This window comes from Oncorhynchus mykiss, chromosome 6 (genome assembly GCF_057628025.1).
Source record: "Oncorhynchus mykiss isolate SJ-2025 chromosome 6, ASM5762802v1, whole genome shotgun sequence".
Classification (NCBI taxonomy): Eukaryota; Metazoa; Chordata; class Actinopteri; order Salmoniformes; family Salmonidae; genus Oncorhynchus; species Oncorhynchus mykiss.
In genome coordinates, this window is record NC_143027.1 from 23929730 (window position 1) to 23954891 (window position 25162).

The following is a 25162-nucleotide window of genomic DNA, read 5'->3' on the forward strand; positions in this document are numbered from 1 at the left end:
TAGCCGGGTTGTGACAAAGAGCTCTTATAGGACCAGGGTACAAAATATAATACATTTTTCTCTTTACTTAGCCATCTTACATATAAAACCTTATTTGTGCATCAACAATTGTGAATAGCTCATCACAGGTTAATGATAAAGGTGTGTTTGAAAGGATACACATAACTCTGGGCTGTATTGGAGAGAGTGTCTTTTTCCACACAGTCTGTGCCTGTATTTCGTTGTCATGCTAGTGAGGGCCGAGAATCCACTCTCACATAGGTACGTGGTTGCAAAGGGCATCAGTGTCTTAACAGTGTGATTTGCAAAGGCAGGATACTCTGAGCGCAGCCCAATCCAGAAAAGTAAGTGAACTGGAGGCAGGGCATGAAACGGATAACGAATCCAGTTGTTTGTGTCATCCGTTTCGGGAAAGTACCTGTCTAATTGCGCACCCAACTCACTCAGGTGCTTTGTTATATCACATTTGACATTGTCCGGCAAGCTTGAGTTCATTTGCACACAAAAAATGATACACTGATAGAAAGACCTGTGTGTTGTCCTTAAGCTCGTCTCTCAATTCAAAAAAACGTGTCACTACTTTGCACCATGATAACCAGCGCTCTTCTTCTGTATGTTGTAAAAGCGTTAAATTGTCGCTGCCCATATCATTGCATAGTGCAGAAAATACATGAGAGTTCAGGGGCCTTGCTTTAACAAAGTTAACCATTTTCACTGTAGTGTCCAAAACATCTTTCAAGTTGTCAGGCATTCCCTTGGCAGTGAGAGCCTCTTGGTGGATGCTGCAGTGTACCCAAGTGGCGTCGGGAGCAACTGCTTGCATGCGCATTACCACTCCACTATGTCTCCCTGTATTGGCTTTTGCACCATCAGTACAGATACCAACACATCTTGACCATCAAAGTCCATTTGATGTCACAAAGTTGTCCAGTACTTTAAAAATATCCTCTCCTGTTGTCCTGGTTTCCAGTGGTTTGCAGAAGATGTCTTCCTTAATCGACCCCCCATAAACGCAACGGACATATACCAGGAGCTGTGCCAGGCCCGCCATGTCTGTTGACTCCAGCTGTAAAGCACAGAATTCACTGGCTTGTATGTAAAGCAGTAATTGTTTCAAAACATGTCACTAATGCGTCGTGAAACAGTGTTGTTTGATGGCATTGTCTGTATAGGTTTTTGGGCCTTTTCCCCCAGCATTGTCCCAGCCATATCCGCGGTAGCAGGAAGAATGAAGTCCTCCACAATAGTATGGCGCTTGCCTGTCCTAGCCACTCAGTAGCTCACCATATAACACGCTTCTAGCCCCTTCTTATTAATGGTATCTGTTGGTTTTATACATGTCTTACTACTCGAAATTCATCTTAATTCTCACTCAAATTGGCGTGTTTTGTTTCTAAATGTCTGCGCAAGAGTGAAGGTTTCATCGAGTTGTGAGTTATGTGCAAAAGTACTATAACACACAGCGGCTAAGGAAAGGCACTACTTCCAATACAAGTGAAACCCAAATCAATGTAGTTCTCATCATATTTGAGCCTCTTCGACGTTCCAACATCCCTGTCTGTTGTTCGGTGCTTTCCCGGGCAAGGGGGCAGTAGCTCTTCAGCTGCATCAGATTCACAACTGTCAGTGTCCATGCTAGCTGGGCTAACAACAAATGTAGAACAAAACTGGTGCTAGCATTGGATGTGCTCGTGGAAGCAGAACAACTTGTGTCATCGACAGATGCAGTACTGCTACTACCAGCAGTACTACCAGTCTCTATGGATGAGGGCCTTACTTTTTTTTAACCATTTATCAAGTTTTCGAGCAAACTGAATGAGCAGCAGCTACATTTGGCTACATATGGACCTTTAGTGGAATTCCCGCGAGAGAGTAACGGTTAATGTGATTGGATGTTAATTATTTGACTAGGCTACTTGTATTTGACATTGTTATTTCGCTGAACACTAGATGGTTTAATTTTATTTTTGGCAGTGAAACGAGGCTACTCAGTTGAGAAAAAAAACTCACCAAAATGTATCGCCCCGTTGGAATATATAAATGGACTGTTTGAAAATGTGAAGATTTTTTTTTTTTAAATAACAACATTTTTATGTGAATCACATTTTTATTTGGCGTACCCCCGACGGCATTGCGCATATTCCAGTTTGGGAATACCTGCTGTAGGTTGAACTAGTGTTTAGAGTGCCAGATTAGGCCTTTGTCTAGGAGAGGACAGCTGCAGACAGCAGCTTCCATGTGACAGACGTTTGAATGTAAAACTAAAAAACATGGTTAATACATGACCCGAGTTGGGTGAGAAGGTTCCAGAAAGGTCCATTTACCAATGTCCTTTCCTGCTCCTTGAATGCTAAGCCACCCGAGGTCACCAGTGTTACCCTGGCATTTAGGAAATTCTCTGCTGTGCCTTATCAAAAGGCCACACAACTGAGGGTAAAAACAAAATGTTATAGTATATGAAAATACATTTTATACATAGAAATATACTTTTAATGACAATCATAGCACTAGATTTTAGATTTAAACAACTACATCTTGTGCATCTGTATTCAAGGTGGCCAATATCATTCACTTGTGACATTGTAGGTCACGGTCAACAGAAAATGGCAAATTATAATTACATCACAATTATGGATGATAACTAATATAAATAAATACAAAATGAATAGATAGTCGATCTTGAATTAAAAATAGGATGATCAAATGCTCTTTCAAAGAAACTCATTACATGCCAAGTCTGTGGAGGCCACTGTGACTGTATGCACCTGTGGAAACAGTGAAGGGGCAGTCTGCAGTTGCTACACTCATTTTTGGATTAGAAATTAATGATATATACTCATTGATTCTTGAATATACCTTACAAATGCCTCATGAGCTTAGTTCAACTATCGTATCCCATCAGAACTCAAAATATAAGCTTGTATTCCTCCAATGTTTGTAAACAAACTGTATTGCCTCAAAACATGGTTAAAACTATAATTATGATATCATGGATGGTCAGTCTTTGCATTCTTGTAAGTCTTCGATTAGAGAGGGATTACATTTCTCCAGGCCCAGCCCTCAGCCTTTTACCAAAACAGAGGCGGGGAACGCTTGGTTATTGTTTTAAATGTGGATTGGCCCTTTAAAGCAGATGATTCAATTACTTGACAGAATCTCACATTATGGGCTCTTGAGTGCTAAAACATGTGAAACAACAGATTGGCATATGTACGAAACATAGGAAAATGCAGAAGGTACTGAGAGATTGAAAAAATACATTTGACTAACATTCCTTATGTCAATATTTATTGACTGATTAATTTCAAGATATATTCATTAACCTAACCATATTTGCAACATTTATTTAATTCTTATTTACTTAAACATTTAAAACATGTATTATTTTATAATAATAGTCTTATGTTCATTTTTGAAAGTAAAGTATTAAATTAATTCCAGTCCAAGTCAGTAACTACCATTAACTTGTAATGTCACCATCAGAATTTGGCACATGATATCAGGTTAAAAAAAATAACATCCAAAAATATATATTACCATCGGTGTCAAGGCAAGCTGATTTAAAGTACGGTAGGTCAATATTCAGATGTAAGAGTTGAAATCTGGGGTGTGTATGGTACTGCATACTTAAAACTTCACTATAACCTCAAATGTTAGCCCAATGCGTGAATTATTGTTGTACAAAAAAATGTCTTAAACATTTAACATGTATAAGTAATAGAAAACAAATCCCCCAACAAATGAAATCCAACAAACACAAGCCTTTGAAAAAGGTACAATCTTAACACCAAAATGAACGAATGCATGCTTTGTTTTCCCTCCCCATCTCCTGTCCAGGACATCTTTGCCTTTCAGTACAAGGATGGGTTTGTAACATCCAGAAAGACATTGATGCAAACATTTTGACCATCCCCCTTGTTCATTTACACACTTCTGCTCTTCTCATCAACTCGTGTGACATTGTTCGTTCACAAATCTAACACAGTAGATTCTCCAATGAAGAAGAAACAAACATACAAAACCAACCAGTGCAGGCTTGATGGGGGAAACCTTGTCTTGCTCCATTTAGTGCAAAGGGTAGTTCTTTTTTGTTGTTTGGCCTTGATGTCAATGTCTAACTGAGTTTCTGCAGTAATTTGTCCTCTTTGAGTCCAAACTGTACACTCACAGACATCTCTGCTATGAACTGTTCACAGGCCATCTTGGTCACCTGTTTGCAATAGCGCAGGTCAATGTGACAGATGCTTCCACAGCGCTTGAAGAAGGTAAGGGAATGGTCTGTCACCCTATTACAAACTTGAGGCGGAGACAAAAACAGAGCCAGGCATGAGGAAACTGAAGAGCCGGATTGAATATTATGAAGCCTAAATGCAACATAAAGACTTGCAAACTATTATAGAAATAACTGAAATCAAGATAAGACAGAAAATAAATACATCTTCGATATTCTTTAATATTAAGAGAAAAATAAGTGAAATAGCTTGATCTATAATAGTTATGACTGATAACACGATGTATAATGTAAAATTGTATAATGTAAAACAAATAAAGTTTAAATAAGTGGTATGTGTCTAAAATGTGTTTAGAATGTACATGTAACAACAAAAGAAAAAGCTGTAAAAAGTTACATTTTGTCCTCCGAAGATAGCCCCAAAAAATAAACAAGTGACAGCAGAGTAAATAAAAACAGCCTCTGTGCTGTTGTATTACTCTAGCCCCTAGTGCTAATACTGAGGTTGTGAGAGTGGTGTGATTGACTGAGGGTTCCTACCTGACAGGTTGATCTCCGTGAGTGAATCTCTGGTTGTGGTCCCTGCGGCCGTCAGCAGGTTGACCGAATGGTCGTTGATGTGGTTGCAGTAGCTCAGGTCCAGTCGGGAAAGTAGCGGCATATGTCTGATAATCAGACGCAGAGAGGCATCTGTGATATCCAGCCCGGCCAGACGCAAGTCCAGGATGTTCCTCAGTTTACAGCGGTTGTCCAACTGACCTGAGGGTGGAGAGCAGGAACAAAACAGGAGTGATTTCTCATCTCGCAGTCAAACATGGCGAGTAATCACATACATTTTCGTTAACATCCTTTAATTAAACGTGAACTATCTTAAGATACACTCATTTTTCTTATTAATGGGTTTTTAGAAAGAAAAGCCTCCCAGTCCTGTCACACCCAGGAGAACCACCAGAGGCTGCTATAATACACTCATGTCAATTTCACCTAACTCTCCCCTCTTGTTGCAGGTGGTTACCTGGTCTGTTATCGGTCGGGGGCGAGAGCAGGTCCCTCATCTGGGCATCTTTGAGCCCTTCCACCCACTGCACATCCAGGGTGCGCAGCAGAGGGCAGCTAGAGGTGCAGAGGGCAGACACAGCCACCCACGAGCACCCTGAGAGCAGCAACACCCGCAGACCTGCAGGACACAGAGCGAAGACACAATCACATATGGACAGTCTCTGGTGTCTGGCCAAAACATTTTCCTCTCCCATAGATCACAGGTTCACGTGGTCCTGGTATGTACCTGGTAAGCGGTTTATTAGCCAGCTCAGCTGCTTCTTGGAGATGTTGGTCCAGCTGAGGTCCAGTGAGAGGGGCTGTCTGCGGATGATGCCACTCAGCATGAGGGGAGTGATAGATTTACAGCGGTTCAGATCGATGTTGGTCCACAGTCTTTTATCACAGCACCTGTCAGAGATAGACAATATAAATACACACTCACTATCTGGCTTGGACTAAAATTCACAATGTTCTAGATAATTAGTATATTTGAATGTGAGTGTTAAAGAGATTGAACGGGATCTTAAGCACTTACAAATTAGTAACATATTTTACGAATTGGAATTCCTAACAATTTTTTGTTACGTTTTTATGACGTAACACATCATGACGTGCACAATGGTGCACAATTATCAGGGACCCAACTTTTATAACGCATCTTTATTTTATGTTTTATAGGCCCTTAAATGTAAAGTAAAAATATGAGTGGGAATAGTAAGAGCTCTCACCATCTATTCCATGTCTTGCAGACACGCATGCAGACACACAGCTCCTTGTGTGTGAAGTGCCCAAAGAGCTTCATCCAGACCTCTCGCTGAACTGCATGGGTCTTCCCGTCCACCAGGGGCAGTCTGTCCGGCGGGGGGCTGATGGGGGGTGGCCGGATTACGTGCCGCTCCATTTGGACACACTTGGGTGGGGAGCGTGGGGGCAGGGGCCGGGTGCCAGGGGAGCTCCTGTTGAAGCCCAGAGGGGTGATCTGGCTGGGGTAGAAGTGGCGCAGCTCCCAGGGGGTGCCGTTCATTTCCTTGGTCCGGAGGTGGGGGCGCTCCCCTCCCAGGTCACTGCCGATGCGGAAGCCCCTCTTGGGCTCCTCATTCTCACTCTCTGGCTCCACCTTGAGGGGTTGGCGGTTCTCATTGGCTAGGCAGTCCTCAGTCTTTTGGATCTCCTGGTTCAGTGCTTTGCTCAGCTCCTTGTTGGGTAAACGGCGTTTGCGGCGCGCTTTGGGGCGTGGGCCCTTCTCCTGGGGTTCACTGCCACCCTCGCTGCTGGGGCCAGCCTGTGGAGAGCTGCAGTGAGACTGGTCACTGTCTAGAACAGGAGTTTTGAGAGGAGGCCTTGGAAAGTTTGTCTTTGTGTCTTTGCCATCCCCGTCCTCTGCCCAGTCCTCGGTATCTTCTAAACGATCTCTCCTCTCCAGGCCTCGCCAGAACAGAGAGTCTGTCTCCTCCTCATCCACTTCCTCCTCCTGGTCTTCCTCCTCAGTCTTGATCTGATGAAGGAGTTTGGGGAACAGAGGTTCATCTGCCTTTCCCTGTGGAGGAGAGGGAGGTTTAGTTAGAGAGCATGTTCAACTATGGATACCAGAGCACATATCAACATCCAAACATTTTACAAAAGGAGTTGCTTGGCACAGCATGAAAATTGCCATGCATAGTCAATGAGTAACATTATACTAACAGACACTGAAACATAAACCACATTCGGAGTCTACCTTCTTCCTCACACTGAAGTCCTCTTCCTCGTCATCGTCGAAGAGCTTCCTCTTCTTCCTCAGTTTATCCTCAGGTCTGGGCCGAGGCAGGGTGCTGGGGGTCAGGACAGGGGGGTGTCTGTGGAGGGGCTCCCGTTCCTCAGGTCTGTGTCTTGAGATTTCATCCCCCTCAGGCTTCCTCTTGGCTGTAGACGTAGATGTGGCCTCACCCTCCTCCTTGACTGCCTTCTGCTCCTTCAGCAGGGAGCCAGGGAGGTTAGACGCATACTTGAACCCTGGTCCCCTTTTTTGCTTGCAGACCAAAAGGTGGAAAAACAGGGAAGACAACTTTATATATTTTGCCTATCACGACAGGGTCACCAAACTGAGACACTGTACTTGTTTCAATGGTGAAACAAGTCAGACATTGTAAACTACTTAGACTGTGACTGTGCCACTACTAGAGAATTAGATGTTTGTTTCCTTCCCGTGTAACAGACACAGGGCATTGAACCATGTGATATAGTAAGTAGATGAACAGGAAGTAAGAAACCACAAAGTAAAGACATTATGAAATGCCTCTGACGTTAAAGAATAATTATTTGGAGAGTGTTTTCCAAAGATGGTTCACAGCACTGTTTCCTAATCCAACATCAGATGACAAAATTGGTGTGTGCTTTATCTTTGGAGAAAGGGGAAATTAAAACATCAATTTCAAATTAATGCTTTTGAACTTGAGAATATATAGTATTCTATGATGGGCTGCCTACAGTAAGTCCTTAAAATGATGCATTCATATACAGATGTATGATCATCCTGTTGCAGGAGAACAGGACATTTAAAACTTGTAGTGAATTTGAGGTTTAAAAGGTCTTCTGAAGTTTATAATTTCAAATGTATCAACCGCTACAAAGTATCAAAGAACTATAATCCACATATCCTTTAGCTGCAGGATTAAGTTCCTGCTGTAGCAAACAGGCTCAAATTACGATCCAACATTTGTAGGTACTCACTTTTCCGGTTTTCCCAGCGTAGTTGCATTTGGGACATTCCCAGCAGTTAGGAAGTTCATCGTTCACCACGCCAGAAGCCTCTTTTACCTGAAAAGCATGAAGTAAAAGAGAGAGTTAAGACGAAAAGGGCAGAAGGGGAGTCAGTCTAATGTACAATGTGTTCAGCACAGAGAGAAATTAACAGGGAACTGAAAGTGACTGTCACCTCTTTGTGTGAGGCAGTTTAACACTTTATTTTCTGACACATTTAAAAAGTGAGAAACTAGCAAGTAGCAAACAACCTCCTCTAACAATGAAAAATCAATATTCTCCGGAAATACCTTACCATAAGTGTGTTATGTGCCTGGAATACAACAAACACAAAGGCTGTGTTCCTAATATCTGATGTAGTTCACAACTTCACTTCATTAGAACAGGTTCGAGCAAGGACATGCTATGTATGACATGTTATGCTTTGGCTGAATGGCTCCTAAGAGTGCATGGGCAGCTTTGCATTTTATTTGCATCCGGCTCCACCCAGCAATGTCGACAACACTGCAAAGTCGTATTCAAGCATTATGTGATTTCAACTGGACACAGCAAGTCTGGCTGGAGGAGGGAAAGTGATGAGGGGATTCAGTGTCAAACAACAACAGGAAGTCCCCACCACACCAATGACTCATCAAGTTGCCTTGTAAAACTGTTTGACAGTCAAAACACAGTGAATCACCTGCCGTTAGTACAAAGGCAAACATTCCAGGATTTTGCCTTCATTTGTGTGTCAAAGCATATAAATCCCTCAACCGTATCATAAACATTCAGGTGAATCTCACTCACACAAATAAGGAATCATCAAACTCATCAGGTGGAGGCTTGGCCTCGTGTTCAGTCATGGTTGTGTACAATCACGACTCGACATGCTCATCTTGTCTCACCTTTAAGCAGTTGGGGTGGACAATCTCATTGCAGATGGAGCACTCCATGAGCATGACGTTGAACTTGTCCTCCTCCTCCAATGTGTCCTCCTTCCCTGCTTCTCCGCACACCACACACACAGCTGTGTGGGGCAGGACAGGCTGCAAAGGACAAATACACATTCACTGACAACTGTCAAACTCATTGACAGTAACACACACAGTGTCTCCATTATGCCGGTGTGCAATAATATTTGCAAATAGTGTTGATAAGCTGCTACTGGTCATTCTGTTTCCTGTTTTAGGAAAATCATTAACAGACATTGGCGACTATGCCAAGCCGTAGACAAATATCCACTGAATGGACTCAACAGAATCGAGATACCTTTGACACATGAATGAGTCATACTGTTGCAAAAATAAAAATGTTAGCACTCACTTCCTGAGGTCTCGCTCTGTATCATTGTACTTCTGGTTGGTTCTTGCTTACACTGACCATTCTTTCAGACCCTGAACTGTGAACCTGTCTTATGGTTTTCATTGCATTTGTGACACAACACTGTAGCACTGGATAAGACAATATAGGCTAACTGAACGATCTGCTAAATAGTATGAATGATGAAAAGCCTGTGTGGTTACTATGGCTTTACTCACTGCAATGCACTGCCTCATGATACAGGACTGCTTCATGCGCCCAGGTCCTCCAAACTTCTTCATGTCTTTACAGAAGTGACATTCTCCACACTCAGTTCGGAGGCACGCCTCACACTTTCGGCAGCGTGTTCTCCTGCGTCTGGCACCAGACGCACTGCGATTGGACGGAAGCTTGACCGCTGCTGAAGTCCCCATCTTGGGCTTTGGCCGGTTGGCTTCTCGTTGCTGCAGAGAGAAAAATAACACAATTTATGTTAAAACATCCATTAGCTCTTGTCCCTGGAAGTAGACTTTTTGAGTCCGGTCATTGGCTCCCTGGTCCTCTCCAACCAATATTCAAACCTGAGTATTTGGAAACTACTTTAGAAAGGAAATTCAAATGGGCATTATTGCCTAAGACAGTAACCTACATTCTGCTTCATTATGGAACACAAAACATCTAGTATGGTCTACTCCTGACAGTCATAAAGCTAGTGAAACAGTACTGCACTGAAGCCACCGGCTGCAAGACACATACAGTACCTTTCTAAACCTCTCTAAATGCCAAATCTGTAAATCAGCCTCTGTCCAAGAAAATAAAAAGATTATCTCCCACCCCGTGACACCACAAATAGTTAGAGGTTCACAGGTAAAAATTAATTTCAATGCTCTTTACCCGAGCCTAGAGCCACCAGAACAATAAACATGAGATATTCCCTACGCCATTACTGAGAAATGTATTTTTTGCTGCAGAGGCGAGTGTTTCCTTGGCAACACAGTTCCCCTGCTTTTCCTAACCATTTGAATAGAATAATGAAAGGAGATGAGAACTAGCAGAGACATATTGTACTTTAGCTTTAAATGGGAGGGCTGTGGAGAGGTTAGGATTGTTTTGAAATTGAACATTTTCATGGCTCCTCTGGCAGTACTAAAACTGTTACTTTATTTTCTCATAAAGTACAAATATCGCTTCAGGCCCTAGGAGACACACTGGAAAAACAGAGTTGAATATGCTACTGTAGATTGGGTCATTCATTCCTCTGGAAGCTGTTCTTACTGGCACTAAAAACACTGTTTATGGGGTGAGATTGATTAGTGTAGTGTAGAATCTGCTGCTTGTCACTCAGTCTCAGTCGAGCATTATGTCCTGCCTCTGATCTCCTGCAAAGGACATCTATAAGGCTGATACGCTGTTTACACAACCTACTCCACAAAATAAAAGGAGGTACAACCAATTGCATGGTGTAAAATATGAATGTTTTCATCTGGAGGTTTGCATGTGTATTCCTGGCAAAATTATCTACCACTGTGTGAGCCAGTAGGTCCATCCATTAAAGAAACTAAATCACAAGACAGCAACACACACAGGTCCACAAAATATGTCTTACCACCTGGCAATGCTCCTCAGTTAAGGATTAATACACAACAGTGAAAACCTTCCACTCCCAAACAAATACTGATAAACATTGCCACGTCACAGCCCTTACATAACCATCCTCCTGGAACAGATATAGCTAATAGGGACCAAACCGCCATCATATAAAAGCAGATGGAATTCTTGCAGAGGGCTTAAAGAGAGAGAAGAAAACCCCTAGACCAGGGTCATTGAGAACAAAGTGTTCCTTCATGAATCCTAGAATAAGATGTCCCTGGAGAGACATACCACAAGACGATCCTTCACCAGAAAACTTTTCTTCAGGTCTGGAAAGAGAGTTGTTATAATAACCTTTCACCTTCGTCTCATCTTTGGCCATCCTCAAGCATCACTCCAGATCCTAAACAGATTCTCAAGCCTACGCGGTTGTTGTTGACGCAACATCCAACTGGAAATGGGAAACAGACTACAATCTGATGGTTTTCCGAAGAAATCTGTTCAACCAAGGAGTGTATGGAAAGGTGTACAAGGAAGACATCAGAAGGAGGGCTGAGGCTGCAAATGCTATGACTATCAGCATTGCGCAACATTCAAGTGTGATTGGCACATTCCTGGCATTGTCTTAAAATGTTGAAATTCCTCTGATTTTTTAGAGAGCTTTAAACAGAAATCTCTACAACATTATATCCAACACAACAGATCACCAAAGCAATCAATGTGGGACTATTAGAAACCCACGTGTGCTATATGACCTATTTTCCTCTCAAACAAACTCCTGTTCACCCTGAAGGAGTCCTTGAATAAAGTAGCCGATACACTCTTGTTCCAAATATTCAAGTTAATTGTGCAACAGCGTTAGCATGACAAAATGCTTAACAAAGTGTTCTGTGTATGTGAGTTATGAAAAGAGTGATGTTCTTCAAATATCTGTTCTGCCAAGGGGGCATGAGTTTGTTTATCTTTTATTTAGTTTAATCAACAAGTGTATGGTCCATCCAGGCCATGTTATGTGAAACCTCTGAATTACAGGAGAAAGTATTAAATATGGTGGCTAAAATGAGGAGTGATCCTCCTCCTATGCCTCTCTTCCAAGAAATCATAACTCCAATCTTTAAGACATGTGTATCGTCTTTTTAAAAAAAAACTAAAGTCGTCTGAGTCAAAAGTAGGCCTATGAAACACTAATGTGTTGATTGTTTACAAAAGCATCTTGACCTATAATAGACCCAGACTGATTACCAACACTTACTGTAACTTGGCTGACTAATGTGCTAGGAATGTTAGGTTTGTTTGATGAGGCCCTAAAACACTAGGCCGAGATGGGGGCCTTATCTGATCAGTTTCACTGTGGATCCCAGTGCTGTGGGAGGAAGTCACTGGGTTCACCATCTGCCTGGCTTCAGTGGACCACAGCACACCACAACAATGCACACAAAAGGGAGGGAAGTCCATGACATCTCCACAACTGCGCCAAAAGAATAACATTAAAATAACCCACTTCATAAACAATGACTGAGTGGGTGTGTGGGTTTCATTTTGTATTTCACCTTTATTTAACCAGGTAGGCTAGTTGAGAACAAGTTCAACTGCAACCTGGCCAAGAATAAACCAAAGCAGTTCAACACATACAACAACAGAGTTACACATGGAATAAGCAAACATACAGTCAACACCGTAGAAAAAAATGTATATACAGTGAGTGCAAATGAGGTAAGATAAGGGAGGTAAGGCAATAAATAGGCCATGGTGGCGAAGTAATTACAATATAGCAATTAAACACTGGAGTGATTGATGTGCAGAAGATGAATGTGCAAGTAGAGATACTGGGGTGCAAAGGAGCAAGATGAATAAATAAATACAGTATGGGGATGAGGTAGTTCGATGGGCTATATTACAGATGGGCTATGTACAGGTGCAGTGATCTGTGAGCTGCTCTGACAGCTGATGCTTAAAGCTAGTGAGGGAGATATGAGTCTCCAGCTTCAGTGATTTTTGCAGTTCGTTCCAGTCATTGGCAGCAGAGAACTGGAAGGATAGGCGGCCAAAAGAGGAATTGGCTTTGGGGGGTGACTAGTGAGATAGATCTGCTGGAGCGTGTGCTACGGGTGGGTGTTGCTATGGTGACCAGTGAGCTGAGATAAGGCGGGGCTTTACCAAGCAGAGACTTGTAGATGACCTGGAGCCAGTGGGTTTGGCGATGAGTATGAAGCGAGGGCCAGCCAACGAGAGCGTACAGGTCGCAGTGGTGGGTAGTATATGGGGCTATGGTGACAAAACGGATGGCACTGTGATAGACTGCATCCAATTTGTTGAGTAGAGTGTTGGGGGCTATTTTGTAAATGACATCGCCGAATTCGAGGATCGTTAGGATGGTCAGTTTTACGAGGGTATGTGTGGCAGCATGAGTGAAGGAGGCTTTGTTGCGAAATAGGAAGCCGATTCTAGATGTAATTTTGGATTGGAGATGCTTAATGTGAGACTGAAAGGAGAGTTTAAAGTCTAACCAGACACCTAGGTATTTATAGTTGTCCACATATTCTAAGTCAGAACCGTCCAGAGTAGTGATGCTGGACGGGCGGGCAGGTGCGGGCAGCGATCGGTTGAAGAGCATGAATTTAGTTTTACTTGCATTTAAGAGCAGTTGGAGACCACGGAAGGAGTGTTGTACGGCATTGAAGCGCGTCTGAAGGTTAGTTAACACAGTGTCCAAAGAAGGGCCAGAAGTACACAGAATGGTGTCGTCTGCGTAGAGTTGGATCAGAGAATCACTAGCAGCAAGAACGACATCATTGATGTATACAGAGAAGAGAGTCTGCCCGAGAATTGAACCCTGTGGCACCTCCATAGAGACTGCCAGAGGTCCGGACAACAGGCCCTCTGATTTGACACACTGAACTCTAGCAGATAAGTAGTTGGTGAACCTGGAGAGGCAGTCATTTGAGTAACCAAGGCTGTTGAGTCTGCCGAAAAGAATGTGGTGATTGACAGAATCGAAAGCCTTGGCCAGGTCGATGAATACGGCTGCACAGTAATGTCTCTAATCTATGGCGGTTATGATATCGTTTAGGACCTTGAAGTCGGAAGTTTACATACACTTAGGTTGGAGTCATTAAAACTTGTTTTTCAACCACTCCACAAATTTCTTGTTAACAAACTATAGTTTTGACAAGTCGGTTAGGGCATCTACTTTGTGCATGGCACAAGTAATTTTTCCAACAATTGTTTACAGACCGATTATTTCACAACTCCAGTGGGTCAGAAGTTTACATACAGTAAGTTGACTGTGCCTTTAAACAGCTTGAAAAATTCCAGAAAATGGTGTCATGGCTTTAGAAGGTTCTGACAGGCTAATTAACATCATTTGAGTCAATTGGATGTGCCTCTTTGCTTGACATCATGTAAAAATCAAAAGAAATCAGCCAAGACTTCAGAAAAAATTAGTCCTCCACAAGTCTGGTTCATCCTTGGGAGGAATTTCCAAACGCCTGAAGGTACCACATTCATCTGTACAAACAATAGTAAGCAAGTATAAATACCATGGGACCACGCAGCCGTCATACCGCTCAGGAAGGAGACGCGTTCTGTCTCCTAGAGATGAACGTACTCTGGTGCGAAAAGTGCAAATTAATCTCAGAACAACAGCAAAGGACCTTGTGAAGATGCAGGAGGAAACAGGTACAAAGGTATCTATATCCACAGTAAAACGAGTCCTATATCGACATAACCTGAAAGGCCGCTTAGCAAGGAAGCCACTGCTCCAAAACCGACATAAAAAAGCCAGACTATGGTTTGCAACTGCACATGGGGACAAAGATCGTACTTTTTGAATGTCCTCTGGTCTGATGAAACAAAAATAGAACTGTTTGGCCATAATGACCATCGTTATGTTTGGAGGAAAAAGGGGGAGGCTTGCAAGCCGAAGAACACCATCCCAACCGTGAAGCACGGGGGTGGCAGCATAATGTTGTGGGGTTGCCGGAGGGACTGGTGCACTTCACAAAATAGAGATCATGAGATAGGAAAATGATGTGGATATATTGAAGCAACATCTCAAGACATTAGTGTCTTTGCTATCCTAGGATATATTGAAGCAACATCTCAAGACATCAGTGTCTTTGCTATCCTTTGCTGCTGTTCTGGGATTGATTGAGTTAATGCTTGGTCGCAAATGGGTCTTCCAAATGGACAATGACCCCAAGCATACTTCCAAAGTTGTGGCAAAATGGCTTAAGGACAACAAAGTCAAGGTATTGGAGTGGCCATCACAAAGCCCTGACCTCAATCCTATAGAACATTTGTTGGCAGAACTGAAAGAGCATGTGCGAGCAAGGAGGCCTACAAACCTAACACAGTTACACAAGTTCTGTCAGCAGGAATGGGCCAAAATTCACCCAACTTATTGTGGAAAGCTTGTGGAAGGCTACCCGAAAAGTTTGACCCAAGTTGAACCATTTAAAGGCAATGCTATCAAATACTAACTGAGTGTATGTAAACTTCTGACCCACTGGGAATGTGATGAAATAAATAAAAGCTGAAATAGATCACTCTATTATTATTCTGGCATTTCACATTTCAGGCATATTATTAGTATTATTGGATAGAAAACACCCTGAAGTTTCTAAAACTGTTTGAATGATGTCTGTGAGTATAACAGAACTCATATGGCAGGCGATAACCTAAGAAAAATCCAACCAGGAAGTGGGAAATCTGAGGCTTGTAGTTTTTTAACTCAGCCCCTATTGTAGATACAGTGGGGTATTGGTTGTTGCACTTCCTAAGGCTTCCACTAGATGTCAACAGTCTTTAGAACGTTGTTTCAGGCTTCTACTGTGAAGTGCGACCGAATGAGAGAGGAATGAGTCAGGTGTCTGGCAGATTGCCACAGGCTCTGAGGCGCGGTCACGAGAGAGTTAGCTCTCGTTCCATTGCTTTTCTACAGACATAGGAATTCTCCGGTTGGAACATTATTGAAGATTTATGATAAAAACATCCTAAAGATTGATTCTATACTTAGTTTGACAAGTTTCTACGGGCTGTAATGGAACTTTTTGAACTTTTCGTCCAATGTTCGGCTGGACCTGAACGCACTTTTGGATTTGTTTACCAAACGCCCTAACAAAAGAAGCTATTTGGACATAAATGATGGGCATTATTGAACAAAACAAACATTTATTGTGGAACTGCGATTCCTGGGAGTGCATTCTGATGAAGATCATCAAAGGTAAGTGAATTTTTATAATGCTATTTTTGACTAATGTTGACTGCGCAACATGGCAGATATTTATTTTGGCTGGTTTGGGCTCTGAGCGCCGTACTCAGATTATGCTTTGTCTGTAAATTTAAAAAAAAATCTGACACAGCAGTTGCATTAAGGAGAAGTGTATCTCTAATTCCATGTATTACACTTCAATTTTCATCAACATTTATAATGAGTATTTCTGTGAATTCATGTGGCTCTCTGCATAATCACTGCATGTTTTAGAACTACTGAACGTAACGTGCCAATGTAAAATGAGATTTTTTTATATAAATATGCACTTTATCGAACAAAACATACATGTATTGTGTAACATGAAGTCCTATCAAAGTCCTATGAAGATCATCAAAGGTTAGTGATTAATTTATCTCTATTTGTGCTTTTTGTGACTCCTCTCTTTGGCTGGAAAAATGGCTGTGTTTTTCTGTGAGTTGGTGGTGACCTAACAATCGTTTGTGGTGCTTTCGCTGTAAAGCATTTTTTAAATCAGACACTGTGGCTGGATTAACGAGAATGTTATCTTTAAAATTGTGTAAAATACTTGTATGCTTGAGGAATTTTAATTATGAGATTTATTGTTTTGAATTTGGCGCTCTGCACTTTCACTGGCTGTTGGCGAGGTGGGACGCTACCGTCCCACATATCCCAGAGAGGTTAATCTGATTAGGCTGCTTCAAAAGTCTAATGTAGGCATGCGGTTTGCAACACCCTTGCCAATATATCCTCCAAACATGTATTTTTGGGAATTATCACTTAAATAACCACTATTTTGCACATAACACATTTTATTGACACAAAAAGATCCCACCTTATCTAGCATATTTTGTTTTGTCAACAAAATACTGACATTTGCTGCTTCCATCAGGACTGTCGTGCCATTTTATATCCGGCATGTACTTGACTCGCATAAAAATATTGGATGGAAACCTGGTTAATCTGAAGCCATTTTGAGGATGCTAGAATTACATTTTGTCAAGACATTTTGCTAACTGTGGATACATCCATAACAATGAGCTAATGAGGCACAATTTTGCCTTGCATAGAAAATGTGCTCACTCGTCAGGACACTGTTGTTCAGAGGAGCTAGCCAACAACAGCTAACCAACAACACAGATAACAAAATCACTCCAAACTGAAGCTGGAAAGACTGCAAACTAGCTACACTTCATTTTGTTTGACTTTTTTACAATTTACATTTCTTTGTATATATCCATAAAAATTATGCCAGCTGATTCATGAATTTGACTAGCTGAGAAACGCTGCCTGCCTGCCTTGTCTAGTCCCGACACCTGAGTTCATTACTTTTGGACAGCTGGAGATCGAATTTGAATATTGAAACAATGTTACAAATTGTTGGAGAGACAGACAGCAAGGTTTATACATATCTCTGCGGTTGAAAACAAAATGTTAGTTTAAAAGAAATGTGAGAATGTCTAGATACTTTTTATAGTGAAGATCAAGTTTATCAATTGCTTGGCTGGGCTGATGAGACTGTGGATTGCGCAGTCAGATGGAACAGAGTAAACAGGCATTTTAGCATCATAGATTTAGCCGGTGGTAATATGTTTTAACCAATCAGGATTAGACATGATTATTTTATCATATTATACAAGTAAACTTGGAGTCACGTGATGGTATGTTGTGTGGTCCTCCCACTATGATTTGGGAATGGTTGTAATTTATTAGGCTACAGATTAAATAAATGATGAACTTCACAGGGTGGTGAAAGTGCACGGGATGAGCATGATGCTCAATAAATATCTAGGGTCTTATTCTGGTGACATGATGATCAATGGTTGGCAAATACAAAGTGCCAATACCAGGCTGGGCACATTTGCTATACCGACACATTTTTTTGTGACAAATGCGATGGAAACCTATTTAACTTTAACCGTACATGGGAATTTAACCGCAAAAGTAATTTTAATGTGCACTATGTATTTACGCACAGACTTTCATCTGCAACAAGTAAATTTGATGGAAACAACTCTGAAAATGTGCATATTGTTTTTATGCAGATTTTTGAATATTCGCATGAAAATCTGCTGCCAATTGGATGGAGCCCTAGCTATAGACACCCTAAAGACTCTGCCAATTGGATGGAGCCCTAGCTATAGACACCCTAAAGACTCTGCCAATTGGATGGAGCCCTAGCTATAGACACCCTAAAGACTCTGCCAATTGGATGGAGCCCTAGCTATAGACACCCTAAAGACTCTGCCAATTGGATGGAGCCCTAGCTATAGACACCCTAAAGACTCTGCCAATTGGATGGAGCCCTAGCTATAGACACCCTAAAGACTCTGCCAAGTGCGCTAGTCCAGTGTCGCATTGATAATGCCTGCAACATCATGGTTCACCAGCAGCCCCAAACATCTAAAGAATAAGATACAGTGCCTTGCGAAAGTATTCGGCCCCCTTGAACTTTGCGACCTTTTGCCACATTTCAGGCTTCAAACATAAAGATATAAAACTGTATTTTTTTGTGAAGAATCAACAACAAGTGGGACACAATCATGAAGTGGAACGACATTTATTGGATATTTCAAACTTTTTTAACAAATCAAAAACTGAAAAATTGGGCGTGCAAAATTATTCAGCCCCCTTAAGTTAATACTTTGTAGCGCCACCTTTTGCTGCGATTACAGCTGTAAGTCGCTTGGGGTATGTCTCTATCAGTTTTGCACATCGAGAGACTGACATTTTTTCCCATTCCTCCTTGCAAAACAGCTCGAGCTCAGTGAGGTTGGATGGAGAGCATTTGTGAACAGCAGTTTTCAGTTCTTTCCACAGATTCTCGATTGGATTCAGGTTTGGACTTTGACTTGGCCATTCTAACACCTGGATATGTTTATTTTTGAACCATTCCATTGTAGATGTTGCTTTATGTTTTGGATCATTGTCTTGTTGGAAGACAAATCTCCGTCCCAGTCTCAGGTCTTTTGCAGACTCCATCAGGTTTTCTTCCAGAATGGTCCTGTATTTGGCTCCATCCATCTTCCCATCAATTTTAACCATCTTCCCTGTCCCTGCTGAAGAAAAGCAGGCCCAAACCATGATGCTGCCACCACCATGTTTGACAGTGGGGATGGTGTGTTCAGCTGTGTTGCTTTTACGCCAAACATAACGTTTTGCATTGTTGCCAAAAAGTTCAATTTTGGTTTCATCTGACCAGAGCACCTTCTTCCACATGTTTGGTGTGTCTCCCAGGTGGCTTGTGGCAAACTTTAAACACTTTTTATGGATATCTTTAAGAAATGGCTTTCTTCTTGCCACTCTTCCATAAAGGCCAGATTTGTGCAATATACGACTGATTGTTGTCCTATGGACAGAGTCTCCCACCTCAGCTGTAGATCTCTGCAGTTCATCCAGAGTGATCATGGGCCTCTTGGCTGCATCTCTGATCAGTCTTCACCTTGTATGAGCTGAAAGTTTAGAGGGACGGCCAGGTCTTGGTAGATTTGCAGTGGTCTGATACTCCTTCCATTTCAATATTATTGCTTGCACAGTGCTCCTTGGGATGTTTAAAGCTTGGGAAATCTTTTTGTATCCAAATCCGGCTTTAAACTTCTTCACAACAGCATCTCGGACCTGCCTGGTGTGTTCCTTGTTCTTCATGATGCTCTCTGCGCTTTTAACGGACCTCTGAGACTATCACAGTGCAGGTGCATTTATACGGAGACTTGATTACACACAGGTGGATTGTATTTATCATCATTAGTCATTTAGGTCAACATTGGATCATTCAGAGATCCTCACTGAACTTCTGGAGAGAGTTTGCTGCACTGAAAGTAAAGGGGCTGAATAATTTTGCACGCCCAATTTTTCAGTTTTTGATTTGTTAAAAAAGTTTGAAATATCCAATAAATGTCGTTCCACTTCATGATTGTGTCCCACTTGTTGTTGATTCTTCACAAAAAAATACAGTTTTATATCTTTATGTTTGAAGCCTGAAATGTGGCAAAAGGTCGCAAAGTTCAAGGGGGCCGAATACTTTCGCAAGGCACTGTACAGACCAGCCAAAACAAGCATGTAAGAATTGTACTTAAACTCCCCCTCCCCCCATCTGGAGGTTGAGCATTTCAAGCAGCTAGGCTGGCTATCTGTAGAAAGAAATAGTATAATTAATTCAACTTGGTCTGGTCCACAGAATTATCAGACTCAGCCCCCTGGTACTAACCAAAAATGTTTAAATTTGTCAGAGATGTCCATCAGCATAATACTAGAGCCAGAGACACTAATATTCACTGTTTTAAATTTAAGAGTCTAACTGGTAAGAACACATTTGTATATACTGGCACTGTTGAGTGGAACAAACTACCACAGGAACTCAAAGTCATAGCAACCATAACCACTTTTTAAAAGAATGTCAAAAGCTGGCTTATGTGTGAACAGTAGAATGTCTGTAATGTGTCTATGTGAAAACAAATAGGGACCACAATGGAAATAAGCCCCGACTTTATGGTGTAATCCCAGTCACTTTAAAAAATAGTTGTATTCTGTATTGTGCATTTTAATTTTTTACTGGCAAATAAAAATCTAATCAATCCAAATTGTGCATCACGGTCATTTGATGAATGGAAATAAACATCTGTTAAAAAACACCAAAACGTTTAATGATATTCAGAGATTGTCAAGCCAAACCTTCGATACTGGGTAGGCCTTCAAGGTAGGGTGGGATAAATGTTCTGTTTGTCGAGATTGACAGTCTTTTTATTTGTATTAATTAGGGATCCCCATTAGCTGCTGCCTATTCTTCCTGGGGTCCAAACACATTTAGGCACTTACATTACATATAAAACATAAGATAAACTGTACATTATAACACCACTACATATCTACAATACAAAATGTTTAAATACCACCATACAACAACATTACAATGTACGTGTGTGTAGAGGGCGTGTGCTAGCGCTTGTGTGCGTATGCGTGTCTGTACCTTTTTGTCTCTCTTCACAGTCCCCGCTGTTCCACAAGGTGTATTTTTACCCGTTTTTTAATTTTTTTTTACATCTGATTATACTGCTTGCATCAGTTACCTGATGTGGAATAGAGTTCCATGTAATCGTGGCTCTATGTAGTACTGTGCACCTCCCATAGTCTGTTCTTGACTTGGGGATTGTGAAGAGACCTTTGGTGTCTTGTGGGGTATGCATGGGTGTCCGAACTGTGTGTTAGTAGTTTAAACAGACAGCTCGGTACATTCAGCTTGTCAACACCTCTTACAAAAACAAGTAGTGATGAAGTCAATCTCTCCTCCACTTCGAGCCATGAGAGACTGATATGCATATCATTGATATTAGCTCCCCGTGTACATTTAAGGGGAAGCCGTGCTGCCCTGTTCTGAGCCAATTGTAATTTTCCTAATTCCCTCTTTGCAGCACCTGACCACACTACTGAACAATAATCAGGTGTGACAAAACTAAGGCCTGTAGGACCTGCCTTGTTGATAGTGTTGTTAAGAAGGCAGAGCTGTGCTTTATTATGGACAGACTTCTCCCCAGTTTAGCCACTGTTTTATCAATAGGTTTTGACCATGCAGGTTTACAATCCAGGGTTACTCCAAGCAGTTTATTCACCTCAACTTGCTCATTTTCCACATTATTCATTACAAGATTTAGTTCAGGTTTGGTGAATGATTTGTCCCAAATACAATTGATTTTATCTTTTGAAATATTTAGGACTAAATTATTCCTTGCCATCCATTCTGAAACTAACTGCTGCTCTTTGTTAAGTGTTGCAGTCATATCACTCAATGTAGTAGCTGACGTATATAGTGTTGAGTCATCCGCATACATAGACACACTTGCATGTTGTTAGTAAAGACTGAAAAAAGTAAAGGGGCCAAATCATCTGCCCTGGGGAATACCTGATTCTTCCTGGATTATGTTAAAGGCGCTTCCATTAAAGAACACCATCTGTGTTCTGTTAAACAGGTAACCCTTTATCGACAATAGAGCAGGGGGTGTAAAGCCATAACATACATTTTTCCATCAGCATACTATGATCAATAATGAATTTTGGTGCTGACAACGCAAACCATGATATTGAAGCACACAAGGTCAGTATACTCAGTTTATTGGTTGTTTGGTGCATTGGCCCATAACCCTGTGTGTCATCAACTGTGAGCATGCTGAAGTGGCATAGTCGATATCCACGTTTATAAACACAGGATCGATATTGTTATTTGTGGTCATAAATATTATTTTGAGTTCATTCTGAGGGAGAGGGAGATAAAATTCAAACTAACCCTTAGCTAGGTTGCATGCCTAACTATGCTGCAGAGCTGTCTGACAAAATAATTTGACTAGTTCATCAAATAGATGAGGCATATGTAATGGATGTGAAACAGCTAGCTAGTTAGCAGTGGTGCTCGCTAAATAGCGTTTCAATCGGTGACGTCACTTGCTCTTGCTCTGCAAGGGCCGCGGATTTTGTGGAGCGATGGGTAACGATGCTTCGTGGGTGACTGTTGTTGATGTGTGCAGAGGGTCCCTGGTTCGCGCCCGGGTATGGGCGTGGGGACGGACTAAAGTTATACTGTTACACATACTTTCACGAAATCGCATTGTGTACTTTCCTCTCTCACAGTCTATGCGGTCTGTGTGTATCTAACCTGTAGCAGGCGTTAAAGTTGGTGGAAACGCCTTTATGCGCAAATATTGATATAACAACCATCACATGGAAATAAACTTGGAGTCACGTGATGATATGTTGTGTGGTCCTCCCACTCGGGAAAGGATGCAGTTTATTAGGCTATAGCTGGAATAATATACACTTTTCCAGTACACAGATGCACGCAGTAAGAAACCATCTCAATCTGCATAGCCTACACTACGTTATTACTTCTGAACAAAATATTTTGGGGGGCTTCCAATTAAGTTTTGGTTCTTGATTGTATTATGAAATGCACTCAAATAAGATGTAAATAAAGGCTTTTTTTTGCAGCGTTCTAGAACTCTCCCTTGTTCTGCCACAAACGGCAATGTTTGTAAACACAGAAAGGGGTCGACACATTATGAACTTCACAGTGTAGTAAACGTGCAAGGTGATGAGCTTGATGCTTCTTTACAATAAATATCGAGGGTCTTATTCTGGTGACATGATGACCGATGCTTGGCTGCCGTTTGACAAATACAAATAATAGCGCTCATCCATAATAATCTCAATGTAGGTCGCCTACACGCACTGTATCTGCGAGCTGTTAGCTAGAGCGCATATGCCAAGACAAGAGTGGTCACATTTGCTATACAATAACAGTTGTGAAAAAGCCCTCAGAGTTGAAAATGCGATGGAAACCCATTTAACTTTTCCATTCGGTACATAGGACTGATGGTAAATTATTTGTATGTGCGCTACGTCATGACCCCCAGCCTCTTATCCGCAAAAAAGTCAGTTTGATATAAACATCTCTGGTGGGAAAATGTGCATACTGAATATTTGAATATTGGCATTTAAATCTGTCGCAAATTGGATGGAAACCTAGCTACTGTGTGTAGTTAAATACCATGTTTATGCGCTAAACTATGTTGATTATTTGCTTCATGAAAACTACAACTCCCTTCAACCCAGCGTCCCGCATAGTTCTTGACTTGAATTCTCTCGTAAATTATTTTATTTCCCTTGAGAAGACACCATGGGCTCACAATAAACATAACTAAATGGAATTCAAGTAACTGAACCAATGTCGCTCAATTTGTTGTTTAATAACCGAAAAAAACGACATATCGGTTAATCGTTCAGCACTATTGTCGCGTAATGTACAACTAAAAGTCTCCAAACAGGCAAGAGCGGTCAACCGCTGTAAGAGCAGCTCATTGTTCCCTCTCCCCATCCCCCTCCCCAGTTCGGTTCCTGCAAAATAACATTGCCTCCAGCCCTCTTAAAGGCACAGAGCATGGTTAGGTGTGAGTATGAGCAGTTAAACACGGAAGGAATAAGTATGTCTGTCCAGAGAGCTAGACCTGAATGTGACAATGGTGCTACATCAGGCATGGTCTGATTTAGCGAAATCTATTTACTTTAGTTTTAGAAAAAGTCAACACAGCCTCAGGTGAAGTGTAGTGAAAGGCCTCACAAGTATAGTCATGCTACACTACTCTCCCACACCCTGACTGTTCACACAAAAATACAGTCACAATGACCGAACCTCTTCCATGATCACAGTAACTTGACCAAGAACACAATCTGACAGGTCAGTGTGTGAAAAATAGCTGGTAGACAACAGAGGGGGACAATGTATATTCATTGTCCTCTTCAGGGTTTTTGTTGAGAAAGGTTTGTTCCAAAGGTGAGAGGATTCTGGATCACATTTAAAGCCAAGCAATTATTGGGATCAACTAACTACTTTGGTGAGCAGCTCATTCTTTTCTAGCTAGGGTCTGAGATAGGTCATCTGGATACAACAACATGAGCCAGGGACAGGAGAAGGTGTCTGTATGACCTCTTAAATAGCTATCTCTTGCCCAGTGGATTAGTTATCTTACCAAAACAACAAACCATGTTTCCCTTTTCCATCCATTCCCTAGTCAAATGATTACCCTATTCCTGCTTATGTTACTGAGTGAGTGGGGATAGACAAAAGAAAGAGATAGAAGGCAGGGAGAGAAAATACATTCTACTCACAGGATTACTGGTCTAAAGCCCCCCCCCCCGAGAAAGACAAAACAGAATGCAGATTAGAAACCCAACATGGCTAATGTTCTGTTCTCTGACCTGTTCAGATTCTGAATCATAATCCTCTTCGTCTGCACTCAGTGACAAGGCCATTGTTCCTCTCTTCTCATCGTCTGTCCAGCGTTGTAGAGAAAACTGACATGGCTGAAGCCTCCAGCCCTGCTGCTGTTCCCTGCTCACTCGTCCCCCTTTCTCCGTCTCTCTCCCTCCCCTCTCCACACACAGTTCAGAACCAAGCAGCTGTACAGGCACACACACGGCGACAGGAAGCCTCATGAATATGCACAGGAAAGGTCAGGAGAGACAGGGGGCAGGCAAAGCCAATGGAGAGGCAGATTGCATTTGCT

At 41.8% G+C, this 25162-nt stretch overlaps 1 protein-coding gene across 4 annotated transcripts; it reads right to left on the reverse strand.

The window, feature by feature from the left end:
* Positions 1 to 3271: 3271 nt before the first annotated feature.
* On the reverse strand, positions 3272 to 25150 carry LOC110525561 (lysine-specific demethylase 2B). 4 transcript variants are annotated; one of them, XM_036979690.2, is made up of 10 exons: positions 24855 to 25150; positions 9529 to 9753; positions 8896 to 9036; positions 7982 to 8068; positions 6990 to 7280; positions 6001 to 6809; positions 5517 to 5680; positions 5247 to 5408; positions 4772 to 4990; positions 3272 to 4296 (listed from the first exon to the last, which is right to left on the reverse strand). In XM_036979690.2, the coding sequence occupies exons 1-10, from the start codon at positions 25089 to 25091 to the stop codon at positions 4115 to 4117; spliced, it is 2517 nt and encodes an 838-aa protein (XP_036835585.2). In that variant the 5' UTR covers positions 25092 to 25150; the 3' UTR covers positions 3272 to 4114. The 4 variants fall into 4 exon arrangements, with proteins under 4 accessions (XP_036835585.2, XP_090093440.1, XP_021461453.3 ...); XM_090237314.1 differs by having other exon boundaries at positions 6990 to 7287; positions 7980 to 8068; positions 24855 to 25149; XM_021605778.3 differs by lacking the exons at positions 8896 to 9036; positions 9529 to 9753; positions 24855 to 25150 and adding an exon at positions 8307 to 8569.
* Between the last annotated feature and the right edge of the window lie 12 nt (positions 25151 to 25162).

Coding starts and splice junctions, on each gene's coding strand:
- LOC110525561 (XM_090237314.1), bottom strand. CDS start 25,091: ATGAGGCTTCCTGTCGCCGTGTGTGTGCCTGTACAGCTGCTTGGTTCT. Junction 6,810..6,989: donor ACTTCAGTGTGAGGAAGAAG/GTAGACTCCGAA, acceptor TCTCCTCCACAG/GGAAAGGCAGATGAACCTCT. Junction 4,991..5,246: donor CCCGACCGATAACAGACCAG/GTAACCACCTGC, acceptor CTCCACCCTCAG/GTCAGTTGGACAACCGCTGT.